This window comes from Triturus cristatus, chromosome 3_1 (assembly GCF_964204655.1).
Source record: "Triturus cristatus chromosome 3_1, aTriCri1.1, whole genome shotgun sequence".
NCBI lineage: Eukaryota > Metazoa > Chordata > Amphibia > Caudata > Salamandridae > Triturus > Triturus cristatus.
The window spans coordinates 739276180-739303738 of NC_140583.1; the positions used below are offsets into that span (position 1 = coordinate 739276180).

At 48.5% G+C, this 27559-nt stretch overlaps 1 protein-coding gene across 1 annotated transcript in view; it reads left to right on the top strand.

Moving 5' to 3' along the window:
* LOC146860897 (uncharacterized) overlaps window positions 1-27559 on the top strand; it is a 1545865-nt gene that overhangs the window by 1418803 nt on the left and 99503 nt on the right. Inside the window, exons 33-36 of the mRNA XM_085646178.1 lie at window positions 5154-5258; window positions 12313-12417; window positions 24650-24775; window positions 25068-25875. Of these exons, the coding sequence (XP_085502304.1) occupies window positions 5154-5258; window positions 12313-12417; window positions 24650-24775; window positions 25068-25875 (1144 nt within the window). The remainder of the gene's footprint in view (window positions 1-5153; window positions 5259-12312; window positions 12418-24649; window positions 24776-25067; window positions 25876-27559) is intronic.

Here is a 27559-nt window from a genome sequence, read left to right on the forward strand (position 1 = left end):
CTATTAATAACAAGGATTTTCTTTAAACCGAAATGTACCCTTTTTGAAACATTAGAATAATGAAAGACTGGAAAACATCATAATGCTCCAATCTATACCTTACAGTTTGCATTCAGCTCTTTGATGACAGTTATTAGTTCACTGTTCCATGTTAGAATTTTAACATCTAAACTGCTAGTAAGAAAAGGATTTCTCTGACAAAACCATTGACCTATTTAAACTATATGCACTTTGTGATCCTCAAGGTACACATTCATTGCAGCAGGCACACTAACTCTGTGCTACGATAAAAAGAGTTAAAACTTCCACTTGAAAAAACTCCTTCTCTCTCCAGGAAGAACATTAATCACCGTGTTATCTTGACATTTTTATATGAAAATTGTGAGGCCAGCAATGCAGTAGCATTAAAACGCGCCACAGGGCCTTTTTGCACACATGTCACATCAGCCACCGCCCCCTCCCTTCACCCCTGTGCAAACGTGCCCAGTGGAGTGTTTTAAGTTGGGGGATTAAGTCCCCTTCAATCCTGAGGGTCCCTGGGGTCCAACTATCCCACCAGACACCTCCAGTAAGCGCCACAGAGCTGCACTGCAGAGGGGTGTAAAAAGGGGAGTGGCCTCAGACCACCTCTCTGCAACGCAGCCCTGTGGCGCTAACTGGAGGTACCTGGTGGGCTAGTTGGCCCCCAGGGACCCTCAGGATTGTAGGGGAATTAATTCCCCAACTTAAAACGCACCGCAGGGCGCATTTGCATAGTGTTGCTGGGAGGGGGTGGGGCCTCCGGTGCGATGCCGGCTTTTAAAAAATATATATTTTATAGAAGGGGGCTGTGTGGCCCCCTTTCCTTTCCTGTTTTTTGGGCCCTGGGGACCCCATCCCCCAGTGCCTGACCCCTAATTTCTCTAAAATATCTATTCCCCCTCCTGAGGCTTATTTAGCCCCGGGGACCCCGTTCCCCGGGGCTCTGCCTCATTTATTTATTTTTTTACTGGGGAGGGGGGCCGCTTGGTCCCCCTCCCAGGCCACTTCTGGGCCTGGCCATTGTTTTTTTTTTTTTTTTCGGAGGGGGGCGGCGTAGCCCCCCTCCTCTGACCAATTATGGCTCTGGGGATCCCAGCCTTTTTTTTATTTTTGTAGGGGAGGGGGGCTGCGTGGCCCCCCTCCTGGGCCACTTCTAGCCCCGAGGACCCCATCCCCCGGGGCTGGCCCTCTCCTTTGGGGACCTGCAGAAGCCGACATTGCTTTTCCACATGGGGAGCTGCTAACATGCAGCTCCCCGTGTGGAAAAGCAATCTGCTTTGCTTCATTGAAGCGAGAGCAGGTTTCCCTGCTCTCGCTTCAATGAAGCAAAGCAGTTTGCAATGACAGGGCGGGAGCCGCGAGGCTCGCGCCCTGGCGTTGCAAACAGCAGTGTCCTGGGGGTGGGCACCCCGGGACACTGCAGGAGCCAGCCCTGGGGGGTGGTGGTCCCCAGGGCCAATACAGGCTCCAGGAGGGGGGCCGAGCGGCCCCCCTCCCACCATTGGCAAAGCCCCGGGGAGGTGGTGGTCCCTGGGGCTCAGGGGTCCATCACGGACCCCCAAATTTGAATAATTATTGCCCCGGGGAGGTGGTGGTCCCCGGGGCGTGTGGGGGGGCTCGAGCCCCCCCACACAGGTTTATTTTATTTTATAAGGCCCCCCCACACAATTTAAAATTAGCCACCGGGGGGGGCGGTCTCCGGGCTGGGGGGGCTTCATGCCCCCCGCAACTATTCATTCAAGCCGCGGGGAGGTGTCGGTCCCCGGGGCAGTGTGAAGGGGATTGGGGCCCCCCACACATTTTGTTCACTGCCCCCGGGACCTGGCCCACCCGGGGGCCTCAATTAAATGAAGCACGGGAGCCCGCGCTTCATTTAAAAAAAAAATGTCAGCGGGATTCTCGGACCTTGCGCGAATTTCACTGATTTCTTTTTAAATAAGATGCTCTTTTTGGCCATGGGGTCCTTGTGGGACCCCTGAGCAGCCCTAGGGGTTCAGGGTGTTTCTACCCTGCCCCCTTTTCTTGTTTCTTGCGCTAGTTTTACTGTTTTCTTGTGCCTCGGTTCTACCGAGGCACCAGATGGCTGCCAACACTTCCTGGTTTGGAGTGTTGACAGGCAATTAGAATGCAGCTCATGATCAGCAGGGTGCGCGGATCCACTGCAGCCATAGATATCGAAACTTTTCTTTTTTGATTCTCTCAGCAACTACTGAACGGATTTACACCCTACTGAACGCATTTACACCATTTAAAGAAAAGGGCGCTTTCTGAACCAAGCACTACCTTTTTGCCAAATTTGGTGTAATTCCGTTCAGCAGTTTTGGCTGTAACCGTGTCTAAAGTTTCCAACGGGAAATTGATTTTTTGACCACTATTTTTTGAATCTCTCAGGAACTACTGAACGGATTTACACCACTTAAAAACAAGCATTTGCAATGCAATAGGTCTCGCATTATTAAAGTTTGAGCTATTGACATTGCTAAATAATGTAACACCAATAGCTCAAACTTTAATAATGTGAGACCTATTGCATTGCAAATGCTTGTTTTACATATGATAGGTGTAGCACAGTGCGTATACGTCCCTAAGTTCACCGTGCCTGAGGCCCTGCAATGTTTTTCTAGATAGCAAAGGTCCCTATCAGTGGTAAGATAGATTCTTAGGTAGGTAAACCGGCCATGGGCTACCTGAAGGTCTCTGGGGAGGGTGGGCCACGTGGTCAAAATACCTGGGCTATATATTATTGATTTGTGCCAATTGATTGTATACCCCGAGTTATATCCTTACCTATATATAGTATGAAACAGGGTAGGGATCGTAGTAGTCAGGTGCGTGATATATAAAAGTATGTCATCTGCATACAGGGAAATCTTTTCTTCCAAAGTATCCCTTGGATGGATGTGGAATCCACGTACCTCAGGGTGCTGCCGGACAGCACAAGCCAGTGTTTCTACAGTGAGGGCAAAAAGTAATAGTGATAGAGGACAGCCCTGCATAGTACCTCGTTGAATAGGAAAGTCTTCTGAGTTCGTACCATTCACCCTAACCCGCGCCCTGGGGTCTTTAGACAAAAGTCCCACCCATTTCCGGATGTTGGGGCCTATATCAAAATTGATCAGGGTGGCCTCAAGGAAGTACCATTGGACTGCGTTGTACGCCTTTTCTGCGTCCAGTGACAGAAGACGGCGGGGGGTGTCACGATCTTTGACCTCCATTATCCAATTGTGGGTTCTGCGCAGATTCAGTCTCGTCGCCTGACCGGGCAAGAATCCCGACTGATCCTGGTAGACTAGGGTCATAATTACCTGAATGAGCCTCGTGGCGAGGGTCGTCGCCAATTTCTTCACTTCGGTATTAAGTAGGGATATCGGGCGATAGGATTCGCACTGGTTTTGGGACTTCTCTTGTTTATGGATAGGGATAATTGTGGCCATATGTAGATCTAAAGGGAGGACTCCCTCTTCGCATGCATCTTGAAAGAGGCATAAGAGGTGGGGACTGAAGAAATCCGTACATCTTTAATAGAGTTCTGCTGGCAAGCCGTTTTGTCCTGGGGTTTTACCGGGGCGTAGTTGGGTTATGGCCATTTTAAGTTCTTCAATCCTAATGTCTTCATCTAGCCCTTCCCTGTCGGTTTCATCTAACAATGGGGTATGTATCTCCGCCAGATAGTCTGCAATAGCAGAGGTCGGACACAGGGGCTGGGCATCATAGAAGGTTGCATAGTAAGACGCGAACGTCCGCACTAGATGTTTGTCCGTTGTCTGTGGTATCCCCTGTGGATCTATAATGTTCACCACCCATTGGGCCTCTGCCTCCTTTCGGCTAAGCCAGGCCAGGAGTTTTCCCAATTTGTCCCCTACATCATAGAGCTTGCGAAAGTAGTAAACTTGTTAATAAGTGTTACAGTAAACTAACAGGTGTTAGTTACTCACAAGTGTAAGTCACTTTGGCATATAGGCACCTAGGTTTCTGAGTAGCTTTGGTCTCTGATATAACAACCAGCAAAGCATTTTCTTCAAGCATGTTTTATTTTGGACTTTCAACATCCACTTTAGATAGTACTTGTTGGAAATTGGGTTTCTGGTTGGCACCCTGTACAAGTTGTCACAGTACATTAGTACACACATTTCTTAGAATGTTAATGCAGTTAGACAATTTAGCCACTTTAGAAGAGTATTGTTAGACCTGCCATTCTTGGTCGTACCCCAGACATTTCTATCTGCTTACCGCCACTTTTTGCAGATTGATTTTGATGGCCTCAGGATTCGGAGCACTTTTTCATTTTGGATGGATGGATTACTTAAACTGATCTGAGCCACTGGTAATTACTACAGTCGGACTAAACTGAGCCAGAAAATTGAACAAACTATGCAAATCTCTGTGCAGGATGCAGAGTTACGGGCCGGGCACCGTTTACCACATCTGTTAAATACCGGGTAAAATAAAGTTCACAAACTGCATTTTTTTTGTCCAGGGGTATAGTCACATTTACTGGTAGAAAATGTCTGGAAAATACTGGTGCATGCAGATTTTAGTGAGGAAAGCACACTAATCTGCATGTTGTACCCCTTATTGAATAGCATAACTAGTAGTTTGAATTATTTATTATAACTGGCACATACCAAAGCCAGGGGTATGGAATTTTATCAGGTACAATAAATATTGCATTGCCACTGGAGCACTCCTAATCAGTGCCCATGGATCAGAATCATTGATGGATTGAAACCTGGACTGCAGCAGATAATGCTTGTGTTTAGTCTGGAAGGAACACAAAAGTGTACAAGAGAAGAGGGTCTTCAGGGGATTGGAACAGTGAAAGACCAAATAAGCAAGAGCCAACACATGTCAACTACTTATTTACTTATGTATGTACGTCAAAACAGTTACTTCTTGCAATGGTGCTCTGTCAAAATAAAATATGTGCCTTGTCACAAGAACTTTTCTTTGCCTGGTATGGTAGGCAGAAACAATCAATGATACATATTAGGGGAGGCCCATAGGGCGCAGATTATAAACATTTATGAGTGCGTAGTAGCAGTTGATAAGGTAACGAGTGACAACATCAAAATATGTTTTGTAAAAGGTACCGCAGTGTCTATGATTTATTTATTTTTTCCTTTATTTTATAGTTACTATGTCTGTTAAGCCTGACAGTTCTTTAAAGACAAGCATGGTGACATCAGCTGCTACTTTCACCCATGCCGAAACATCTGGGTCACCAGCTGCTGTGCAAAGTAAGTAAAATAGAAGACCTCAGGTAGCTTCTCAGTCAAACTGCATAATCAATATTCAGATCACTCACGACCTTTCCTTCATTATCCTAAACCTGCTGTGAGGCTTGCTCAAATCACTCAATGGTTGTCTCTGTATCTCTATGTAACCAGAAGGCCACACTGTTACATTCCAGAATGTCTAACCTCACTTTCCATTCTTCAAAAATTGATAAAAAGGTTCCTTGGATAATAGCAGATCGCTTGTAAACCAGGTCACAACATTTATCTGGGGCAACCTAATGGGAGCTGCTCCACAGAGGCCCTATGCCTTGCATGACCTGCAGGGATCGTGTGGCCATGAGCATAGTGTCTCAATGAAAGAACGTGTGGATTGACACACATTCTAACACCCCTGAATCCTCTCCCGCCCTTCCAAAGCTCAGCACTTAAGCTGCCACCCCGATAACTACATTAAGGGTTCCATATGTAGCTGTAAAATGGGAAATGAATGTATAGTCTAAGTTAGCGCAATCTTTTAATGCATGTTTGCAATTGTTCCATTATTCAAAATGTATTATTACATTAGGATGTATTCCAGTAGGAGGTTTACATGGTGATCAAACAGTGTAATTATTACTGATCACTTTACTGCAGAGTTAAAACCAAGACCGACAGTATATCACATTTGTAAACAATGAAGAAAGAGTAGGGGCCTCTTCTAATTGAATCAATCAAATAAAAAGCGGGATTCTGTTATTATAACTAAACTTTAAAACACACATTTGTAAACATTATCATTATTTTGTAAACGTGCTATGTTATTGTCATGGCAGTACACATCAGTGGCTGTGGGAAATACACAGTGTGAAAGACACTAATAAACCTGTGCATCTTGGCGTCGCCATACAGACCCTTCCTTGACTACCTTGAAAAAAATAAAATCTCTACAAAATTTAGTCAATGGCAGCGCTGAGGATATTGGCATTTTCGGTTGTTAGGAGAACAGGTCCTGGTCAGGCAGGACCTGGGTCTGTTTCCACCATTGCTCATGAAAGTGAGACCAACAGACACAATGAGCATCTCCGCTCCGCAGGGTGTTTTGTTTGCAGTGCTGAAAGTGCATGTTGCCCTTTACTGTGTGACCAGTATGATTCTCGACGATGATAACATTGCACGCTGGGCTGGGGGCCTTCTTTGCTGCAGGCGCCGACATCGGGATCCAAAAAATCCAATTAATCAAACCAAACGAGCTTTGGAAAGTTTGTATCTGTGAGGAAAAACACAATTAAGTGGTGAGCTGCCCTGAGAGAGTAAAGTGGCAACTGTGGAAGCAGAATGTTATATATTAGTTTTGCAAATGCAAATTGCTGACTCTGCAATCATCTCACATGCCTTGTAATCGATAGAAAGGAGCTGCTCCGTACGTGCCAAGTTATCCATTTTGTCACATATATCTTGAAAAATGATACCCAGTCAGGTCCAATTGGAAGTTTTTTCCCGCCCGTTCGCGGTATTTTCTGCGTGATCGCGGCTCGCCAACTTACCCATGCGGTTGCTCGCGGGCGCGGCCATCTTGTTTTCACTTGTCTCGCGGTGCATGATCGCGAGAAGAAAGACGTGATCGCGCGACGCATGACGTTACTGCGGGCGCGAACTGTCGCGAGACAGCGCAAATGACTACCAACAATCCAACATCTCGTGGAGAACGCGACCGGATCGGGAAAACTTGTTGGCGAACGCGGGGATGCAGGTAAGGCGATCGCGCGCACGCGAGAATGTATTATTTTACAGCGCGAGCATGAAACAAATTATCGCTAAGCTGCGGAATGCGGAAATTTTTACATTTTCGCGCTTTCGGCGGAATGCGAAAATGCCAAATTATCGCAATTTCTGCGAACGGAACGGAATTTTGGCCCAGGCCTATTAATAACAAGGATTTTCTTTAAACCGAAATGTACCCTTTTTGAAACATTAGAATAATGAAAGACTGGAAAACATCATAATGCTCCAATCTGTACCTTACAGTTTGCATTCAGCTCTTTGATGACAGTTATTAGTTCACTGTTCCATGTTAGAATTTTAACATCTAAACTGCTAGTAAGAAAAGGATTTCTCTGACAAAACCATTGACATATTTAAACTATATGCACTTTGTGATCTGCATGGTACACATTCATTGCAGCAGGCACACTAACTCTGTGCTACGATAAAAAGAGATAAAACTTCCACTTGAAAAAACTCCTTCTCTCTCCAGGAAGAACATTAATCACCGTGTTATCTTGACATTTTTATATGAAAATTGTGAGGCCAGCAATGCAGCAGCATTAAAACGGGCCACAGGGCCTTTTTGCACACATGTCACATCAGCCACCGCCCCCTCCCTTCACCCCTGTGCAAACGTGCCCAGTGGAGTGTTTTAAGTTGGGGGATTAAGTCCCCTTCAATCCTGAGGGTCCCTGGGGTCCAACTATCCCACCAGACACCTCCAGTAAGCGCCACAGAGCTGCACTGCAGAGAGGTGTAAAAAGGGGAGTGGCCTCAGACCACCTCTCTGCAACGCAGCCCTGTGGCGCTAACTGGAGGTACCTGGTGGGCTAGTTGGCCCCCAGGGACCCTCAGGATTGTAGGGGAATTAATTCCCCAACTTAAAACGCACCGCAGGTCGCATTTGCATAGTGTTGCTGGGAGGGGGTGGGGCCTCCGGTGCGATGCCGGCTTTTAAAAAATATATATTTTATAGAAGGGGGCTGTGTGGCCCCCTTTCCTTTCCTGTTTTTTGGGCCCTGGGGACCCCATCCCCCAGTGCCTGACCCCTAATTTCTCTAAAATATCTATTCCCCCTCCTGAGGCTTATTTAGCCCCGGGGACCCCGTTCCCCGGGGCTCTGCCTCATTTATTTATTTTTTTACTGGGGAGGGGGGCCGCTTGGTCCCCCTCCCAGGCCACTTCTGGGCCTGGCCATTGTTTTTTTTTAAATTTTTCGGAGGGGGGCGGCGTAGCCCCCCTCCTCTGACCAATTATGGCTCTGGGGATCCCAGCCTTTTTTTTTATTTTTGTAGGGGAGGGGGGCTGCGTGGCCCCCCTCCTGGGCCACTTCTAGCCCCGAGGACCACATCCCCCGGGGCTGGCCCTCTCCTTTGGGGACCTGCAGAAGCCGACATTGCTTTTCCACATGGGGAGCTGCTAACATGCAGCTCCCCGTGTGGAAAAGCAATCTGCTTTGCTTCATTGAAGCGAGAGCAGGTTTCCCTGCTCTCGCTTCAATGAAGCAAAGCAGTTTGCAATGACAGGGCGGGAGCCGCGAGGCTCGCGCCCTGGCATTGCAAACAGCAGTGTCCTGGGGGTGGGCACCCCGGGACACTGCAGGAGCCAGCCCTGGGGGGTGGTGGTCCCCAGGGCCAATACAGGCTCCAGGAGGGGGGCCGAGCGGCCCCCCTCCCACCATTGGCAAAGCCCCGGGGAGGTGGTGGTCCCTGGGGCTCAGGGGTCCATCACGGACCCCCAAATTTGAATAATTATTGCCCCGGGGAGGTGGTGGTCCCCGGGGCGTGTGGGGGGGCTCGAGCCCCCCCACACAGATTTATTTTATTTTATAAGGCCCCCCCACACAATTTAAAATTAGCCCCGGGGGTGGCGGTCTCCGGGCTGGGGGGGCTTCATGCCCCCCGCAACTATTCATTCAAGCCGCGGGGAGGTGTCGGTCCCCGGGGCAGTGTGAAGGGGATTGGGGCCCCCCACACATTTTGTTCACTGCCCCCGGGACCTGGCCCACCCGGGGGCCTCAATTAAATAAAGCACGGGAGCCCGCGCTTCATTTAAAAAAAAAATGTCAGCGGGATTCTCGGACCTTGCGCGAATTTCACTGATTTCTTTTTAAATAAGATGCTCTTTTTGGCCATGGGGTCCTTGTGGGACCCCTGAGCAGCCCTAGGGGTTCAGGGTGTTTCTACCCTGCCCCCTTTTCTTGTTTTTTGCGCTAGTTTTACTGTTTTCTTGTGCCTCGGTTCTACCGAGGCACCAGATGGCTGCCAACACTTCCTGGTTTGGAGTGTTGACAGGCAATTAGAATGCAGCTCATGATCAGCAGGGTGCGCGGATCCACTGCAGCCATAGATATCGAAACTTTTCTTTTTTGATTCTCTCAGCAACTACTGAACGGATTTACACCCTACTGAACGCATTTACACCATTTAAAGAAAAGGGCGCTTTCTGAACCAAGCACTACCTTTTTGCCAAATTTGGTGTAATTCCGTTCAGCAGTTTTGGCTGTAACCGTGTCTAAAGTTTCCAACGGGAAATTGATTTTTTGACCACTATTTTTTGAATCTCTCAGGAACTACTGAACGGATTTACACCACTTAAAAACAAGCATTTGCAATGCAATAGGTCTCGCATTATTAAAGTTTGAGCTATTGACATTGCTAAATAATGTAACACCAATAGCTCAAACTTTAATAATGTGAGACCTATTGCATTGCAAATGCTTGTTTTACATATGATAGGTGTAGCACAGTGCGTATACGTCCCTAAGTTCACCGTGCCTGAGGCCCTGCAATGTTTTTCTAGATAGCAAAGGTCCCTATCAGTGGTAAGATAGATTCTTAGGTAGGTAAACCGGCCATGGGCTACCTGAAGGTCTCTGGGGAGGGTGGGCCACGTGGTCAAAATACCTGGGCTATATATTATTGATTTGTGCCAATTGATTGTATACCCCGAGTTATATCCTTACCTATATATAGTATGAAACAGGGTAGGGATCGTAGTAGTCAGGTGCGTGATATATAAAAGTATGTCATCTGCATACAGGGAAATCTTTTCTTCCAAAGTATCCCTTGGATGGATGTGGAATCCACGTACCTCAGGGTGCTGCCGGACAGCACAAGCCAGTGTTTCTACAGTGAGGGCAAAAAGTAATAGTGATAGAGGACAGCCCTGCATAGTACCTCGTTGAATAGGAAAGTCTTCTGAGTTCGTACCATTCACCCTAACCCCCGCCCTGGGGTCTTTAGACAAAAGTCCCACCCATTTCCGGATGTTGGGGCCTATACCAAAATTGAGCAGGGTGGCCTCAAGGAAGGACCATTGGACTGCGTTGTACGCCTTTTCTGCGTCCAGTGACAGAAGACGGCGGGGGGTGTCACGATCTTTGACCTCCATTATCCAATTGTGGGTTCTGCGCAGATTCAGTCTCGTCGCCTGACCGGGCAAGAATCCCGACTGATCCTGGTAGACTAGGGTCATAATTACCTGAATGAGCCTCGTGGCGAGGGTCGTCGCCAATTTCTTCACTTCGGTATTAAGTAGGGATATCGGGCGATAGGATTCGCACTGGTTTTGGGATTTCTCTTGTTTATGGATAGGGATAATTGTGGCCATATGTAGATCTAAAGGGAGGACTCCCTCTTCGCATGCATCTTGAAAGAGGCATAAGAGGTGGGGACAGAAGAAATCCGTACATCTTTAATAGAGTTCTGCTGGCAAGCCGTTTTGTCCTGGGGTTTTACCGGGGCGTAGTTGGGTTATGGCCATTTTAAGTTCTTCAATCGTAATGTCTTCATCTAGCCCTTCCCTGTCGGTTTCATCTAACAATGGGGTATGTATCTCCGCCAGATAGTCTGCAATAGCAGAGGTCGGACACAGGGGCTGGGCATCATAGAAGGTTGCATAGTAAGACGCGAACGTCCGCACTAGATGTTTGTCCGTTGTCTGTGGTATCCCCTGTGGATCTATAATGTTCACCACCCATTGGGCCTCTGCCTCCTTTCGGCTAAGCCAGGCCAGGAGTTTTCCCAATTTGTCCCCTACATCATAGAGCTTGCGAAAGTAGTAAACTTGTTAATAAGTGTTACAGTAAACTAACAGGTGTTAGTTACTCACAAGTGTAAGTCACTTTGGTATATAGGCACCTAGGTTTCTGAGTAGCTTTGGTCTCTGATATAACAACCAGCAAAGCATTTTCTTCAAGCATGTTTTATTTTGGACTTTCAACATCCACTTTAGATAGTACTTGTTGGAAATTGGGTTTCTGGTTGGGACCCTGTACAAGTTGTCACAGTACATTAGTACACACATTTCTTAGAATGTTAATGCAGTTAGACAATTTAGCCACTTTAGAAGAGTATTGTTAGACCTGCCATTCTTGGTCGTACCCCAGACATTTCTATCTGCTTACCGCCACTTTTTGCAGATTGATTTTGATGGCCTCAGGATTCCGAGCACTTTATCATTTTGGATGGATGGATTACTTAAACTGATCTGAGCCACTGGTAATTACTACAGTCGAACTAAACTGAGCCAGAAAATTGAACAAACTATGCAAATCTCTGTGCAGGAATCAGAGTTACGGGCCGGGCACCGTTTACCACATCTGTTAAATACCGGGTAAAATAAAGTTCACAAACTGCATTTTTTTTTGTCCAGGGGTATAGTCACATTTACTGGTAGAAAATGTCTGGAAAATACTGGTGCATGCAGATTTTAGTGAGGAAAGCACAATAATCTGCATGTTGTACCCCTTATTGAATAGCATAACTAGTAGTTTGAATTATTTATTATAACTGGCACATACCAAAGCCAGGGGTATGGGATTTTATCAGGTACAATAAATATTGCATTGGCACTGGAGCACTCCTAATCAGTGCCCATGGATCAGAATCATTGATGGATTGAAACCTGGACTGCAGCAGATAATGCTTGTGTTTAGTCTGGAAGGAACACAAAAGTGTACAAGAGAAGAGGGTCTTCAGGGGATTGGAACAGTGAAAGACCAAATAAGCAAGAGCCAACACATGTCAACTACTTATTTACTTATGTATGTACGTCAAAACAGTTACTTCTTGCAATGGTGCTCTGTCAAAATAAAATATGTGCCTTGTCACAAGAACTTTTCTTTGCCTGGTATGGTAGGCAGAAACAATGAATTATACATATTAGGGGAGGCCCATAGGTCGCAGATTATAAACATTTATGAGTGCGTAGTAGCAGCTGATAAGGTAACGAGTGACAACATCAAAATATGTTTTGTAAAAGGTACCGCAGTGTCTATGATTTATTTATTTTTTCCTTTATTTTATAGTTACTATGTCTGTTAAGCCTGACAGTTCTTTAAAGACAAGCATGGTGACATCAGCTGCTACTTTCACCCATGCCGAAACATCTGGGTCACCAGCTGCTGTGCAAAGTAAGTAAAATAGAAGACCTCAGGTAGCTTCTCATTCAAACTGCATAATCAATATTCAGATCACTCACGACCTTTCCTTCATTATCCTAAACCTGCTGTGAGGCTTGCTCAAATCACTCAATGGTTGTCTCTGTATCTCTATGTAACCAGAAGGCCACACTGTTACATTCCAGAATGTCTAACCTCACTTTCCATTCTTCAAAAATTGATAAAAAGGTTCCTTGGATAATAGCAGATCGCTTGTAAACCAGGTCACAACATTTATCTGGGGCAACCTAATGGGAGCTGCTCCACAGAGGCCCTATGCCTTGCATGACCTGCAGGGATCGTGTGGCCATGAGCATAGTGTCTCAATGAAAGAACGTGTGGATTGACACACATTCTAACACCCCTGAATCCTCTCCCGCCCTTCCAAAGCTCAGCACTTAAGCTGCCACCCCGATAACTACATTAAGGGTTCCATGTGTAGCTGTAAAATGGGAAATGAATGTATAGTCTAAGTTAGTGCAATCTTTTAATGCATGTTTGCAATTGTTCCATTATTCAAAATGTATTAATACATTAGGATGTATTCCAGTAGGAGGTTTACATGGTGATCAAACAGTGTAATTATTACTGATCACTTTACTGCAGAGTTAAAACCAAGACCGACAGTATATCACATTTGTAAACAATGAAGAAAGAGTAGGGGCCTCTTCTAATTGAATCAATCAAATAAAAAGCGGGATTCTGTTATTATAACTAAACTTTAAAACACACATTTCTAAACATTATCATTATTTTGTAAATGTGCTATGTTATTGTCATGGCAGTACACATCAGTGGCTGTGGGAAATACACAGTGTGAAAGACACTAATAAAAATGTGCATCTTGGCGTCGCCATGCAGACCCTTCCTTGACTACCTTGAAAAAAATAAAATCTCTACAAAATTTAGTCAATGGCAGCGCTGAGGATATTGGCATTTTCGGTTGTTAGGAGAACCGGTCCTGGGCAGGCAGGACCTGGGTCTGTTTCCACCATTGCGAATGAAAGTGAGACCAACAGACACAATGAGCATCTCCGCTCCGCAGGGTGTTTTGTTTGCAGTGCTGAAAGTGCATGTTGTCCTTTACTGTGTGACCAGTATGATTCTCGACGATGCTAACATTGCGCGCTGGGCTGGGGGCCTTCTTTGCTGCAAGCGCCGACATCGGGATCCAAAAAATCCAATTAATCAAACCAAACGAGCTTTGGAAAGTTTGTATCTGTGAGGAAAAACACAATTAAGTGGTGAGCTCAATTAAATGAAGCACGGGAGCCCGCGCTTCATTTTAAAAAAAAATTTCAGCGGGATTCGCGGACCTTGCGCGAATTTCGCTGATTTCTTTTTAAATAAAATGCTGTTTTGGGCCCTGGGGGTCCTTGTGGGACCCCCTGAGCAGCCCTAGGGGTTCAGGGTGTTTCTACCCTGCCCCCTTTTCTTGTTTTGTGCGCTAGTTTTACTGTTTTCTTGTGCCTCGATTCTACCGAGGCACCAGATGGCTGCCATTACTTCCTGGTTTGGAGTGTTGACAGGCAATTAGAATGCAGCTCATCATCAGCAGGGTGCGCGGATCCACTGCAGCCATAGATATCTAAACTTTTCTTTTTTGATTTTCTCAGCAACCACTGAACGGATTTACACCCTACTGAACGCATTTACACCATTTAAAGAAAAGGGCGCTTTCTGAACCAAGCACTACCTTTTTGCCAAATTTGGTGTAATTCCGTTCAGTAGTTTTGGCTGTAACCGTGTCTAAGGTTTCCAACGGGAAATTGATTTTTTGACCACTATGTTTTTTAATCTCTCAGGAACTACTGAACGGATTTACACCACTTAAAAGCAAGCATTTGCAATGCAATAGGTCTCGCATTATTAAAGTTTGAGCTATTGACATTGCTAAATAATGCAACACCAATAGCTCAAACTTTAATAATGTGAGACCTATTGCATTGCAAATGCTTGTTTTACATATGATAGGTGTAGCACAGTGCGTATACGTCCCTAAGTTCACCGTGCCTGAGGCCCTGCTATTCCAAACTTTATATGTGTTTAGTTTTGGGAAAGGACATGCTGTGAGGGCACCCATGCCGGCGGTGACTCCTCCTACTGCTTCCGGTCTGAAGGAGCCCCGCAGGTCTGCAGGTCGCACACACTTGTCGTCCTCGAGGGCTGAGGGGCTACGGTTGTCGAGGCGCATGCCGGTGTTTATTGGGAATGTTTTCTGGTTGCGGGTTGGCAGAAGAGAGGCCTCGAGTGCCACAGCCCTGACTCACGGAGGCCCCGGCCGTGCTCTGGGATCCGGCCGCTTTCAATCAAGTGAGGAAGTAGAAGTTAAATCCAAAGTGTCCTTGTTTTAAAGTTAATCAGCTAAAGTTAATTAGCTACGTGCGCCTCTTTGCTACTTTGGGGAGAAGAAAGTATAGTGCTGTAATGTGAACTGGGTGTTCTCCAGCTGCCACCTCCTGCATTATCAGGGGGGGTGGGGCTTTCCAAGGAGACGTGAGAGCGCCTTCTGTGAAGCACCAGAACAAATACTGCTTTGTGTAATGTTTTCACTGTCTGCCTTGTAGCTTAGTGACACTGTGTCAGCTGTCCTCACTTGTGCAGAGCTGGCAACTTGTCCTGTGACGTAAGCGGTAGCTTGTAACCACGCAATTATTAAGCACGCATTTCTTATAATGTATACAATCAACAAAGTATAACCTACATTCAATGCAACGGTAGAACACCCAAAATATAAATTAATTTCGTATGTAACCACGTAATTATTAGCCACGCATTTTTTCTAATTGAGCAACAAAGTGTATTGGAGCCGCAAAGCCACAAGTAAAGCGATCGCGAAACTGAAAGCAATCGCTTTTGGAAACAGAAAAAAAACGCAAGTGGTGCGCGCGCGCCACAGCGAGCCATATGGTTTCAATTATCTCGCCCATGTCTGGGCACGATAATTGAAACCATATGGCAGGAATGCGCGTAATAGAGACCGATATGCCATGGGCTGAGCAATGCACCTGCCTTTGGCCTATTGTGTGCTATCTTAAAAATAAACACGCAGGCAAAAGCCAATAGCATGACACGTAACTAAAAACACACGCACGAGCATGTACAATTCCAGGGTCCATTTCGGAACCCCGTACAAAAGAACTCTCGCTGCGCGAGCAGTGCTGCGCACTGCATCGCTTGGCGCGAGACCTAAAAAGGTCTCTTTCTGAACCAAGAGCTACCTTTTTGCCAAATTTGGTGTAATTCCGTTCAGCAGTTCGAGCTGTAGTCGTGTCTAAAGTTTCCTATGGAAAATAACATGGAGAGAACACGTTTTGGGACCTCCCTTTTTTCTCAGCCCCCGCTTGGCGAATCATCCCGAAACTTTTAGGATAGGAGCTGACCGGAGCGGGCTATAAGCTTTTTAAATTTCGGGAAGATTCGTCAACCGGCGCCAAAGTTATTGGGAAAACAAAAAACGAGTTTCCTGTGGAAACTAGGTCCTAACTACAACTACCTACTGGCGACCGCCAGTAGGTAATATATATATATTTGAAGCAGAACTTGCGGCTGATAATTTATACAGGTTAGGTTTCCGAGTTGCAGATGTTTTGTAGCTATTTATTATTACCATCTATGGTTCTGCAATTGATTGAGTATATGTCAGAAAGCACAAGCTTTGTACTCTGGATGCAGCAGAAGCGATTCAGCCTTCTATTCCTCAAACACAATGTAACATGTTGGACATTAGAGAAATGGAGAAAAGGGAATGGTATAAGAGAGGAAACATAGACACTGGATACCACCACTCGGAGTTGCCAATCTACTAATTACAAAGGTTTACAGGTTGGAATAGATATCAAAATACAACAAACTACACATTAGTGATCTCACATTAATATTCTGCATCTAACCTTAACAGTGAATGATACCTCTGTGTAACCAACTGTTTGTGCTCTTCATATGAAGCATAACAAGGTTTAAGTAATACCTTAAGCTCACCAACCCTCCTTCTCTACTGGCAAGATAGCTATCTCAGACATCATCGTGCACCTTCTGTTACTCATTGGTTTAGATACTGACTTGTCTTTTACGGAAATGTAAAGTAAGTAACGTTCTTTCACAATTTAGTTAGACCTTTTCTAAACAACATATGTTTCACTTACTAAATGCCACTTGTAGCTTGTATGTACCTTCATATACACATATCATAAGCATCAGTATCACAATAGAATCTTCCTGTTTTTATGGAAAAACCCAGAGATTTAAACTTTAAGCAATCAGTAATGCTACTGTTATTGCTTCTCCTTCCTTTGCAATATTGTCAACTATTGTGCTCCTTGTTTTCCCCTTTTTCCCTTCCCCTATGCAACTTTCTGGTCACCCCTCCCTATTGTAGATTAATGGTACAGACTGAGATGTTGCGAGAGTCTGATTTAGAATGTTGGGGTTTTTGAAGCGATGTCGATCTCTGTGAGGAATACAAATTTCTCACTCCTTTTGACAGAATGATTAATTACGACTTCAACAATTTTGATGACAATTCCTTGGATTCAGTTGTCACCATCGCCTGCTTTGTGAGATCAGGAGGTGACAACGACCTTATTTTAAAATATTACTTGCTGCTTTCAGTCTTCCATGCAGCACGTGCTGCCTTTCCCTGACTTCAGAGCTGGGTTATAACTCGTCTGGGGAATCCGCTTAAAATTGGTTTATTCCTTTATTTTTTTTAAACCTGTGATTTTCTGTCTATTTGCCATATTTTTACCTGCACGTTGCACATTGTCTGGTGCGCCAAAGGCAAGCCCGTCTGCGCCCGCCTGCGCTCTGACCGTGCTCAGTGCCAGACCCCCTGCCCCTACAAAGTCAGACTTCTTGACCCTCCTAAAGTACTCCAGGGCCGAGATACTCACGCTGAATTCCACAGGGAAGGACACTGCATTAGTATGTCTAACACTCTATACTATTCCTAGTTCAACCTCCCTCGCAAAAAATCTCTGCACCCAACTCCTATATCAAATAATTAAGCCTAATAAGCCAAATAATTGGGCAAACACAGAGAGGCTTAAAGGAAACCCACCATTACGATGCGTATTACTAAATGCCAGATCTCTGGTTAAACACAGCACGGACTGTGCACTATTTTTGAGAGAACACAATATAAAACTTGCTTTTGTTACTGAATCCTTGACAGATGATGTCTCAGGACCAAATCTAGTCAAAGCCACCCCACCTGGATTCCTCTGTCATACACATTATAGGCCTCTCAGGAGAGGGGGGTGGGGCTGGCAGTAATTTATCATAATTCATTACAAGGTGCCTTTCAGACTGCATGAAATTTGGCTTGTGAAGCACATTCTTTTAGGTTCTACCTCCCCCAACAGCACTCTTTAAGGGCATTCTTCTGCACAGACCACCAGGACCAAGGAACACGTTTCTAACTTCAGTTGGAACCCTGTTAGAGGATAGGCTTTGCTCTGAGTCATTCACTATTATTGGGGACTTCAATTTTCATTTAGAAGCATCTGCTGACCCTGACATAACCGCTCTTGTCTATGTGATAGCGTTGATTTAAGCAACATGTAGAAGGTACCACCCATGTTGCAGGGCATACCCTGAATGGGATCTTCTCTAACCATCCACAGCTAACTTTTACTTGGTTGCTGCCACTTGCTTGTACAGATCATGTAGCAATTCATTTCGAATTGGCCATTCTTGTTCAACACAATAGCACGGGGGCCTCTAATAGTCAGATAGAATTAAGAGCATGGAATAAAATTAAGGGCACAGAGTTAGAAAACTTTCTTTTGGCAACAGCTTTTTCATTGCCTATAAAGGTTGAAGATGCTACCATCTGTTATACAAAGTGAAAAGAGACAGCTTGTAAAAATTAGCCCCAGTTAAAATTCAGTTTCCTAAACGTTCCCAACCAACAGCTCCCTGGTACTCTGATGACCTGAAGAAACAAAAACTAGCTTGTAAGCATCTACTGGAGGAGAGAATACAATGAAGCAGAGAAAGAACCCTACAAACAAAGTCTTGTGCTCTATAAAAGGCTCTTATTTAATCGTAAAAGAGCGTTTTTTGCTAAACAAATTAGCTGGCCAAATCTTCAACCAAAGAAGTCTTTATGAACGTAACCAGATTGGCTGCCTCCGGGCCACCTAAAATTCAGAGCAGTCAAGAGCTATGTGAGGAAGTCGACCTCTTCTTTTTGCAAAAGGTGGAGCTTATTTTCTCATCGTTTAGTTCCTCCCCGCTGGGAGGTACAGACGGTTCAACTTTGGGGGCCAATTTAGCAATTTACCAACCGCCTCCTCTGGTCATGTTCTCCCCACTGACCACCAAAGATACCATAAAACCCCTCACCCCTATCAAATCAGGCTCTCCTTATGACCCCTGTCCTGTCTCTGTGATCAAACTAGTCCCCTAACCTATTGCTATGTCACTTAGTTCCTTATTTAATGCCAAGTTCGAGTCAGGGCACTACCTGAAAACATGGAAGATGGCATCTATCGTACCATTGCTAAAAAATAAAATCTGGACCCTAAGGATCCTAATAACATCCGGCCAATCTCTCGCCTTCCACAGCCGGTTAAATTGGTAAAAAAGACCTTCATCCAGGCAAATAACATTTTAGATCCCACCCAATATGGGCTTAGGGAAGGACACAGCACGGAATCTGCCCTTATAAAATCCACCAAAGAAATAAGGGAAGCCCTGAATGAGGGAGGAAATGCAGCATTGATTATGCTGGATCTCTGGGTGGCCTTTCAACACGGTCGGCCATGTTCTCCTGATGGACCGTCTTTCGCACTGCGGGATTAAGGGCAAAGCCCAGCCGCGGTCGGTAGTAGGAGTTCCTGCAGGGCGGTGATGTGGGGAGGGGGAGGGGCAGGGTGGGGGGTAGTAAACTATGGATTACGGAGGTTTACAGTTAAGTAAACATATAAAGTAATAAAACAAATTTCGTTGCGTGCACTGCATCGCATTTGGCGATGCAGTGCACGCAACGAAATTCGTTTTATTAATTTATATGTTTACTTACCTGTAAACCTCCGCAATCCATAGTTTACTACCCCCCACCCTGCCCCTCCCCCTCCCCACGTCACCGCCCTGCAGGAACTCCTACTACCGACCGCGGCTGGCAAAGCCTGGAAGCTACTTAAATCATTCCTGGCTGAGAGAACTCAAATTGTGGCTTTGGACAAATTCTGTTCTAAACCTTTTTCCCTACCCTGCGGAGTGCCGCAGGGGTGATTCATCAGTCCCACCCGTTTCAATGTTTACGTGTCTCACCTGGTGGACCTGATTAGATCCTTTGGGTTTCAGTTTACTTCATATGCGAAGGATACGCAAATTGGGGTGTCCCTGCTGCGGAGGCAGGAGTCAGAGTATGAGAAGAGATTTCATAACTGCATGAATTGGGCCTAGATGTGCATGACCCAGAGCTGAAGCTAAATTCGGGCAAGACTGAGGTCATTATCTTTGGGAAAAATGCCAATTTCTGTGCCCCAGACTGGTGGCCGGTAAAATTAGGTACCCTCACAAAACCCACTAGGAAAGTAAAAAATCTGGGAGTTACTGTTGACGATAGGCTACCTTTCAAGGACCAGATAAATGCAGTGGCATCTGCCAGCTTCTACCTTCTTAGAATGATTAAGAAAATAATGCTGGGGGGTGTGGCCGACGCGTCAGGATGGCGGTCGCACTTTAAGAGTGCTCCGGACCCCTCCGTCATCTGCGTCGAAATCCACCACCATCAGTGCCCCTACAGACCCCCACTGGTTCCCGGCCGTGCCTACTGTGATGGAGAGTACCCTGCGAGGCAAAACAACTCGCGCGGCTACCTGCTGTGGGAGTACTCTGCCCTGAGCGCCAGCCTGTTGGCTCCCAAGATGGCGGCACCAGTTTCTCAAGCCTCGCTGCTCTAGCCTCAACCTCCTGCTCCTATTACTCCAACTTGCAGTCAGAGGCCCTCCGGTGCTGTGCCCTTCCAGACTGAGTGGTGTCTGCCCTGGTCGTGATTGGAGCTGGGGCGTTTGGCGCTCTGATCAAGGAGGTGGCCCTCCCTCCCCCTGCCTGGCCGTGTCTCCTCCTTCATTGGCCCGGCCTGCGGGGCTGTGTGTGACTGCTGAGGACTGCGCTCTTGTGTGACTGGTTGATCGGCCACTATATCGAGTGGCGGGGGCCTCGGGATCTGCCGCCCCTCCTCCCACTCCGGGTCTGGACTTGATTCCTGTCTGGCCTGCCACCTACAGTCTTGACGGGAGGGTGCTGCCTGACATTTCCTGGAGGTGGGACCAGAGTCGGCTGCACTTGGGACCCGGCGGTCACAAGGCCTGGGTGTGTGTGGACTCTTCCCGGCTGCCGGCGCGATCGTTGACTCTGTGCTCCTGATCTCCACCTTGTAAATTGATACTTGTATAGCGCACTACTCACCCGCAAGGGTCTCAAGGCGCTTGTACGAATACCGCTGTGGAACCCATCCTGGCTTTTCCCTGTAAGGCGTCCACTCCTGGGCACCCCCAAGGTTGAGGCCAGGCATCCTTAGCAGTGTGGGGGCCGTTGTGGAGATTAAGCAAGCTATTGCCCAGAGTTGCAGAGTGGGACTCCATGATTGGAATGGCACCGAGGCGAGAATTATCAGGTCCGTGGAATTTTTGAGCCCAAGACCCGCCAAGGCGGGGAATTGAACCCTGGTCCCGGGCTAGACCTCTGCATCAGGGTCTGCCGCTCTAATCATTGAGCCACTCTAATCATTGAGCCACCTTCACTGCCATAATTCTGGGACTTCTCATCCTTCGGCTACGCTGTGGAGGCGGCCTGCGCAGCAGTCGGCCGGCCTCCTGCCTCATGTCTGGTGGTGGATTCCCGCTGGGTGGAGGTGGGTGAGCATGCTCCATCTGTGGCGGGGTGCATGGGGGGATTCCTGGCCTGGGCCCCCCTTCCCACTGGCTTGGGCCCGAGCTACCACACCCTGCCTTGCCACCTGCCTCTGTGGCGACCTCCAATTGAAGCCTGACCCGCCCTGGCCCACCCCGGCCTGCCATATCGACACACCACGCATTGGAAACCTCCTGGCCCTTCACACGCCTGGGTTGCTTATTGACCTGAACCAGTTGTCAAAACACTTGCCCCTCTGCTGTCTGAGACTTCCCAGGACTCTTGGGACTTGGCTTTGCAGCCCGGAGTGGGGCGACGCACCAGGTGTAGTGAGCTACTTGCTGGGAGGTGGAATCGGCATCACTTATCAAGCGGCGCGGGGTCCTGGGTGTGGGCCTCCTTCACAGCTACCTATCCTCGGCCTGGGTTCTGAAGAACCCCAGGTGCTGAAAGTCACTTATTGGAGGGTAGAATCAGCCGCAATTGTTGAGCGGCGTGGGGTCCTGGAGGTGGGCCCCCTCCACCGCTCCTTATCCTCTACCCCGGCTCTGCAGCACCCCCGAAATCACAATGGGCCTCCGCCAGTAGAGCCCGGATGGCTGGTTCTGTGGCTCCAACCCCAACGGCGCTCCTACAATCGTAGGCAGAGGAGTCAATATCGGCCGCACCCATCGAGCGGTGTGGGGTCATCAACATCAGACCCCCTCTGCCATCTTAACACCCCGGCGCTACTCCTGGAGGGTCCCCTGATCCCTTGCTTCCGACCTGGGAGTGTTGACCTGGGTTACGATTACACTCTGCGGAGGTCCGGCAGAGGTAGGCGGAACCGGCCGCAACCAGGTCTGGGCCCCCTCCGCTGTCCTCCCCTTCTCCCTTTGGCCTGGCAGCACCCTCTCCGGGTGTTGTGAGACTTTGTTCTTCTTGGATCGCCTGCCACTTCGGGCGGCGGGGGGCAGGGTGTCCGGACCTGCTGTAGCCAGTACCTCAGGCATTGGTGGGCTTGCGCGGGGTGGGTTCGGTGCCCGGGACTGAGTATCGACGGCTCGGGCGCTTGGCCTCTCCCGCCGGGGGCAGTCTGCCCTGTGAGCCTATACCCCCCAGCCGGCTTGATATTCGGGTTCCTAAACTTACGGTCGAGATGAGTACAGAACATGCGCCGAAGACACCCGCTCCACAGACTCAAATTAAAATGGAACAGCACACAACCACCGAGCGGAACCCAGCAGAGGGGGCTTCTGGTGGTTCCTCCCTTGCCAGTGGAGACCTTTCCACCATCCTGCAAATTATTGGCACCTCCCAGGCCTCGGTGGAGAGCAAGATCGGAGAGGTTCGGGTGGACATGGCCCTTATTCGCCAGGACCTTCGTAATGCCACGGCGAGAATTTCGGAGGTGGAGTCGCGTCTCTCCACGGCTGAGGATGAACTGGGACAGAGGAAAACCCAAGGGGCCCACCTGCAGAATCAATCTTCGGAACTACACCGTTGAGCAGAAGATGCAGAAAACTGCTTGCAGCGAAACAACTTACCTTTAATAGGTTTCCCAGAAGGGGTAGAGCAGGGACGGGCGGACACCTTTGTGGAGACTTGGGTGAAGTCATGGATACCCAAAGACGCACTCTCTGTGTGGTTAACAGTTGAGCGCGCTCATCGTTCCCTGGCCCCTAAACCTCCTCCCAGGGCCCCATCCCATCCCATCATCATCAGGATCCTCAACGTCCGTGACAGAGATGCTATCCCTAGAGAGGCCCGGACCCAGGTTCCCCTGAAATACCAAAATAACACTATTATGCTCTTCCCAGACTATACGAGAGAGGTGCAGGCCCTGCGGCGCACGTATGCATATGTCAAACAAAAACTCCGCAATTTGGGACTGAGATATGGTCTCCTCTTCCTGGCTCGTCTCAGTCGTCTTTCATGACAAGGCAATATTTTTTGAGACCCCGCAGGCTGCCTGGACTTGGCTCACTAAGGAACGTCCTCTGCGGACCCGATCTGCTTCCCCTCCCACCTTGTATGATCCTCCACAAACACGTCCATCTCCTCCCAAGCCACAGCAAAGACACGCCCGGTCCTGCAGGAGGGGGGATCAGTGAGGGGTGCCGGCATGATCGCCGGAACTCGGGTCTCAGTTGTTGATCTCTTCCGACGCTCCCCCAGCTCTTAACAACCACAGCCAAACCAGTCCACTGAATGATCTGAGCCGTGGTCCAGACCCATCTGGGGCATTGCGCCCCTCCTTGTCAGACTCCGATCTGTCTAGAAGCCCCGCGCTCCAGGGATCCGGTGAGGACATAGAAACCTGATTTGTAGAGGCCCATGAGGCTGGAACTGGGGCAGAACTCTTGCGATTTATCTTAGCTATTTGTTATTGTTATCTTGTTTTTCTTAGGGCGACAACTGCTTCAGTTTCAGAAGTATAGGGTGGGGGGTGCGGGCCATTGTCTTCCGAATTGTTTTTGCCTTGGATCCGTTTGAGCAATTGCTTTATGTTAGCCTACCAGTTGCACACAATATCCCCATCAACAGACATCATATCACCTTGCACATGCCACAACTTTCTATCCTGGCTGAGATGCATCACCCCCACTGGGACCCAGGCCCCTTTGGTCCTCCGTGTCCTCACTTTACATACTGTCCAGATGCCCACCAGCGGTAGATCTCTCCACGTTCAACGTAAATGGCTTGCTGGATCGCATCAAACATGCAGCAGTCCTCAAATACGCCCAATGCCATGCTCCGGATGTGCTCCTCCTTCAGGAGACTCACCTCATGGGAACCCACTGTCCATTTCTATCAAGATACGGGTTTGACTGGGTGTGGCACTCCGGTTTCACACGAGGCTCCTGAGGGGTGGCTATACTAATCCGGAGGGGCCTTCCCTTCAACCCTGCACAGGTGACGACCAACGCACAAGGCTGCTATGTGACCATATCCGGTAGGCTTGAGGGTCATGTCCTGAACCTAATCTAAACATACATCCCACCCGCCACATTCCCCCTACTCTCCATCACCTTAGAGCTGTAGTTTACGCCCTGCCCCTGGGTCAGACAGTAATTGAAGGCGATTTTAATGCAGTTATGCAACCGTCACTTGAAACAACTGGAGAACAATCCTCGTCGCGCCTATCTCACTCCAAGAGGCTGTCAGCTGCCCTTGGTCTGTGTGATGCCTGGAGGATTTGGAATTCCCGGGGAAACAATATGCTCACACTTCGGCGGCCCACCATACTCACTCTTGCATCGATTTGCTCCTCCTGCCTGCCATCGATTGTCAATATATCTCTAACATCTCTATTCTCCCCGTGGAATCTCAGACCATTCAGCCATTTTGTTGCACCTAGGAGGTGCCGCTGATGGGACACGGACGGTCTGGCGACTGAACACGTGGTTTCTGCAGGACACGGAGATTAAGGACGCGCTCGCCTCGCATTATTTCCTTATCAACCAGGAATCAGTCTGGGAGGCCGGTAAGGCCACTTTATGTGGCGTATCCAGGGGCCTAGTGCACATGAAACGTGAGGCACAGACTCTTCGCCTGACCCAGCTTAAGGCGCAAGCCACACGGCTGGAACTGACTCTCACAAATACGTCCAAAGCCCAACCCGCCAGACAGCTTGCAGAGATCCGGGATGAGATCCGTCAGATTTCCCTTGACTCTGCCATGATGTTGAGGTGCTCCTCTGTGGCCCGTGTTTACGGATGGGGTGACAAGAATGGAAAGTCGCTTCACAACTTAGTCTCGTACCCCAATGCCAACAGAATTATCCCCGAAATCCGGAGACGCCGCTGGAATCCGCCATTGCACCTCACGGGCTATTGTCCAGGCTTTCGCAGGCTACTATGCCCAGCTGTATTCAGCCCACCCCCCTGGGGCCTCTCTGGTCGACTTGTTGGGGCAGGGGGCTATCTGGCTCCCCTGCCTTGCCCAGGCAGAGTCGATGGACCTCGATCTCCCCTTTATCCCAGTGGAGATACATGGGGCTATCTCCCTGTTAAATTCTGGGAAGACACCAGGACCAGATGGCTTCCCACAGCAGTATTATGCGGTCTATAGAGACTTATTGGTGCCCCATTTGGTTGACCTCTTCCAGCACGTGGCCGAGGAGGGCTCCTTTCCCCCCAAGACTGATGTGGCTACTATAATGGTCATCCCGAAGACCCAACCACCTTCTCCCTCCTGTGAGGACTACAGTCCGATCTCTTTAATCAACACTGAAATGAAATTTTTTGCAACAGCCCTGGCCCAGCACCTTCAATGTGGCTTCATGCCGGCACACGGCACTCAGCAGTGCATACAGCGCCTCCAACTCGCCCTGGCCCATCACCATAACCTCACACCATACCTGGCCCTCCTACTTATAGATTTTGAAAAGGCCTTTGACACGGTTGACTGGAAGTACCTGGAGGACATCCTCGTGATGATGGGTTTCGACCCCCATTTTCGATGCCTCATCCGTGTCCTGTATTCCAACTCCAAAACCAAGGTCCTGACCAACGGTGCCTTCACGGAGGCCCCTCTCCCCACTCTTATTCACTCTGGCGATGGAGCTCCTTGCCTGCCTCATACGTAGTGACTCCCAAATCCAAGGGTGGTCTTGGGATCCCCACCAGGTGGATAAAATCGCCCTATATGCAGACAATGTCCTGCTTTTCTTGGTTGACTCGGAATGCTCCGCCCCACGCTGCTTGGAGGTGCTCTGGGCCTTCGAGAATGTCTCAGGCCTGCGAAGTCCCCTCTGATCCCCCTCCATCTCTCAAGGGCTTGCTTTGATTAGCAATCTAGTATCCCTATCAGGAGACAATAATTTGAATACGTTGGGATCATGGTGACTCAACTCCCAGAGTTGTAATGGGCGCTTAACATTGCACCCCTGGTCACGAAAGTCAAAAACGACCCTAAGCGCTGGCAAACCCTCCCACTTAACCCCCTTGGAAGAGGGGCACTCTTTAAAATGATGATCCTTCCCCGCTTCCTCTACATCATTCAGAATACCACCTCTCATCTCTCTGGTAGTTGGTTCCGAGACTTTGACGGGGTAATTACTAGGTTCCTGTGGGGGGGGGGAGGCCGCGAATAGCCCTGGCCCGCTGCCGGATCCCGCCCTTTGATTGAGGCATGGGAATGACAAATCTTCATCTCTACTACTTGGCTACCAGACTCCTTGTCATCCATGATTGGTTCACTGGGTGGTGGTCTGACTCGGCCTATTCGATGGAGCTTAGAACCATGGACTTCCCGCAAATCCAAGCCTACTTATACGGGGCTCCCATTCCACAGGCGATCCCACCTAGCACCAGAGTGGTCCTAGTAGCCTGGCTCTCTGCCCAGCGATACACATGCTGGGACAAGCAACTTACTCAGCATACACCTCTGTGGCATGGCACGTGGTGGCGGGAGGTATCGACCCTTGCAGGCTTTCGACAATGGGATCATGTCAGGATCTCGCTCCTTGAAGATGTCTGGGTGGGAGACCACGTCAGGGCCTTCTCCGATCTACAACAACGTCACTCCCTTCACACCTCTCAATTTTATAAGTATCTGTAGATCTGCCATGCCCTTACCGCACATATTCCACCAGGTACGTTGATTCCCGAGTTAGCCCATTGGAGGCCCAGGTAATGATGGGAAACTTGGGCAGAGGAGGAGTGTCGCGGATTTACCGCTCCCTAGTGAATAATGGCCCCCACTACCCTGGACTCACTGAGAACCCTCTGGGAGGGATGGCTAGGTCCCCTAGAAGAAGCAGACTGGCGCTATGCCCTTATGGCTCCCAAAACTCTTACGACCTGCCCTAAACTCCGTCTCATCCAACTTTATTATCTCCACATGGCCTACCTTACCCCTGTGCGCCTTATTAAGGCGGGACTGCGCCCCTCCCCAGATTGTACACCATGTGGCCAACCACCGACCGATTTTTTCCACATGGTCTGGTTGTGCCCTGGTCTTGCCCCATTCTGGTCGGGTGTGGAATCTGAGCTTACGTAGACTCTGGGTTGGCAGGTTCCCCATACGCCTTCTTTGTGGGTATTCGATGGTCTGGACGGCTCTAGAGCCAACAAACACTTTCTGGGCACGGCGGTGGTGGTAGCCAAGCAAGACATCGCGGCGGCCTGGGCTCAGGCCAAACCCCCTACCCTTCGAAAATGGAGACGGGGTGGACTGGTGCGTGGCCCAGGAGGAACCTCTCTTCGAGGCCCGGGGATGTCCTGGCAAGTTCCACAAGGTATGGGGCAAATGGCTGAACTTACTG